General features: G+C 40.9%; 1 protein-coding gene across 1 annotated transcript; it reads right to left on the bottom strand.

Moving 5' to 3' along the window:
• Positions 1–1,419: 1,419 nt before the first annotated feature.
• On the bottom strand, positions 1,420–2,256 carry LOC112171562. The gene has a single exon (XM_024308723.1). The coding sequence runs from the start codon at positions 2,254–2,256 to the stop codon at positions 1,420–1,422; it is 837 nt and encodes a 278-aa protein (XP_024164491.1).
• Positions 2,257–2,806: the final 550 nt, after the last annotated feature.

The following is a 2,806-nucleotide window of genomic DNA, read 5'->3' as shown; positions in this document are numbered from 1 at the left end:
TCGTCATCTTCAATCCCTTCATATCGGAGATGAATAGTTCCCCTCCAAAACTTACCATAATTCGGGATTTCATCCTTCTCATTCTCCCAGTCTGTAGCTCGAGGAACCCACAAATCAGCATCGTTCGCGACCATGTCGCCACCACAAAACGTCGTTCTTCTTCGACTCAGGTTGCCTTCCTCGCTCCTAGTAACATGATAGGTTCTGGGTTTTCGATTTGCAATGTTGCCGGATCTGGGTTTTTTGGGAGTTTGGAACTTGGAAGAGATTAGATCCGTTCTCACAAAATCGATTTTTTAGGGTTTCTTGGGAGTTTAGGATCTGATTTCGACTATATCAGATCGAACGCACCGTAATAGAGGCAGGGTTGTTTTCATCATTTTACAACCGACGTGGATCCACGTGGAGCCAGGTGTCGACTCAAGTGGCGCCAGGTGTCAACTCAAGTTGCCACATCAACATCTTAACAGACAATTTTGACTGAAGGTTGACGGTAGGGACGAATTGGGAGGAAATTGAGAGTTCAGGGACTTTTTAGGTGAAATTCGAATGTCAGGGACTGAAACGATGAAACCCTAAAAGTATAGGAAGTAAACAGTATTTAACTCTTTCATTTAGTTAATGGCAGTTCAGTGAATGGCAGGTTCAGAATTGAACAATATGTCATAATCTTAATTTTTGAATAATGCAGAATTGCTTGTATCATTGTATGCCTATTCGCCTTGGTGATTGCTCATTTGATTCTTGGATTGGTGGAATGGTGTAATGAGGAAGCTGGGAGGAGTCTGCATAGCAGCCATTGCTAATGGAGTTGTGCAGATGCTTATTGCTTTAAAATGTTTAACCTATTGTGGAGTGTGTCAAACTGCTCATTGTGATTCTATTGAAAACTTGGAATGTTGCAGACTTTAGAATTTCAGACTATCTTGTTCTGTTTCATACTTTCAGTTAGAATGTTTAGTTGTTTGAAACTTTCAAAGTTTCAATTGTTTCTGCATTATTTGTTTTGTTTCAGACTTCCAGTTTGTAGTTTCTACTTTCCATTTGCAAGTTGGATAGTTTGGAACGTTGTAATGGCATAATGGCATGTGTTTATGACTTTGCATATTGCAATTTTGCAGAATTTCTGTCACTTTTGTTAAACAGGTCAGTTTTGAAACAGGAACCGAAAAAACCGAGAACCAAACCGTATGTGATCGGTTCGGTCCCATCTCGGTTCCTAAGTTGAAAAAATGCATACCCGAACCGAAAATATACTAATCGGTTCGGTCTCGGTTCCAATGAAAAACTGCCAAAATGGGACCGATCCTAGCCCTAACGTCTACCTCTACAATTCAGGTTCGAACTTGGATCGTGGGGGTTCCTCTCACACTTTTTTATTTTTTTCAATAAAAAAAGGTTAAAGTTTTATTGATAGGATTATAATATGGGGTTACAATCCTTGGTAATTAAATCTAGAATACAACTTGGAGGCCTTGCATGCCAATCCTCACTGTGCCCATCGTCAAAAGCCAAACTGGCTAATCGATGTGCCACTTTGTTACATGACCTGGGAGAAAAACTAATTTGAACTCCCTGCATAACTTGAATTGTTTGTTGGATGTCTTGCACTAAATTGCTTAGTTCAGATAGGTTTACATCAGTACGAGCTAGATCTTGTATTGCCAGTAAGCAGTCTGACTCGATGATTGCTTGTTGGAGACGTAATGTCTTCAGGAAATTTAAACCTTCTCGTATGGCAAGGAGCTCTACCTGTTGAGCTGAATTGACATGCTGCACTGGCTTCATGAATGCAGCTATAAAGCTTCCAGTTGAGCTTCTTAGAACACCACCAGTTTCACCATATGCAGCTTGTGTTACAAAGGCCCCATCTACATTGAGTTTGGGGATCTCTGCAGGCTTCCAATTTTTCGCTACATTCTGGATCTGTGTAGCAGGCACTTGTCGAGTTTGTCGGAACTCTTCCAACCAGGTCAAACACCCAAGCATAATGTCATTTGAAGACTGAGCACTGTCTTCCCACAACTTTGTATTTCTGTTCTTCCATAGACCCCAGATGATCATAAGAAGCTTCTCAAAGGTTTCAAGTTTGAGATTCATAGCCTTTTCCAACATCCACTCTTTGAAATCTAAATTAGGTAGAATAGAGGACTGAAGAAAGAAAGGTGCACCTGACAGTAGCGAGATGGCAGTAGGGCATTGGCAAAATAGATGCTCTGTGCTTTCCAATCTGTGATTGCATAGCAAGCATCCCATATCTCCATCATAACCTTTCTTCAAAAGCTGTTCTCTTTTAGGGAGAAGATTATTGCACGCTCTCCATGCACATATCTGAACCTTACCTGGAATTTTTGATTTCCAAATACCTTTCCAAAGTACTTAAAAAGGATCACCATTCGAGGATGAAGCTAAAACATTTCCTAGAACCTGCTGCCTAGCTATCCAATAAGCACTCTTCACCGTGAAGAGACCTCTCTTCTTAGGAGTCCAACATACTCTATCCGGGGTAGGATGTTGTCTCAATGGAATGCATAAGATACTTGCTGCCACTGTGGGACTAAACAATGTGTTGACTGAGGTATGAATCCAGGTTCTAGTTGTGGAATCAATGAGGTCTGCTACTGTTTCAAATACAGTGTTTACAGGTTTCTGAAGAAAATATTTAGGACAATTTGGTATCCATTGGTCCTTCCATATGCTAATCTAAGTACCACCTCCAATTCTCCACGAAGTACCAGCTTTGAGCAAAGGTCTGCTATCCAATATACTCCTCCAGGAATAAGACGGTGCATCTCCTAAGTTTGCC

The sequence above is a fragment of the Rosa chinensis genome, chromosome 6 (assembly GCF_002994745.2).
Source record: "Rosa chinensis cultivar Old Blush chromosome 6, RchiOBHm-V2, whole genome shotgun sequence".
NCBI lineage: Eukaryota > Viridiplantae > Streptophyta > Magnoliopsida > Rosales > Rosaceae > Rosa > Rosa chinensis.
Note: the sequence above shows the minus strand (reverse complement) of the source record. Positions and strands in the feature narration are given on the sequence as shown.

What these genes read in the sequence shown, in the direction of transcription:
- LOC112171562 (XM_024308723.1), bottom strand. Translation starts at nt 2,256, where the DNA reads ATGGGATGCTTGCTATGCAATCACAGATTGGAAAGCACAGAGCATCTA.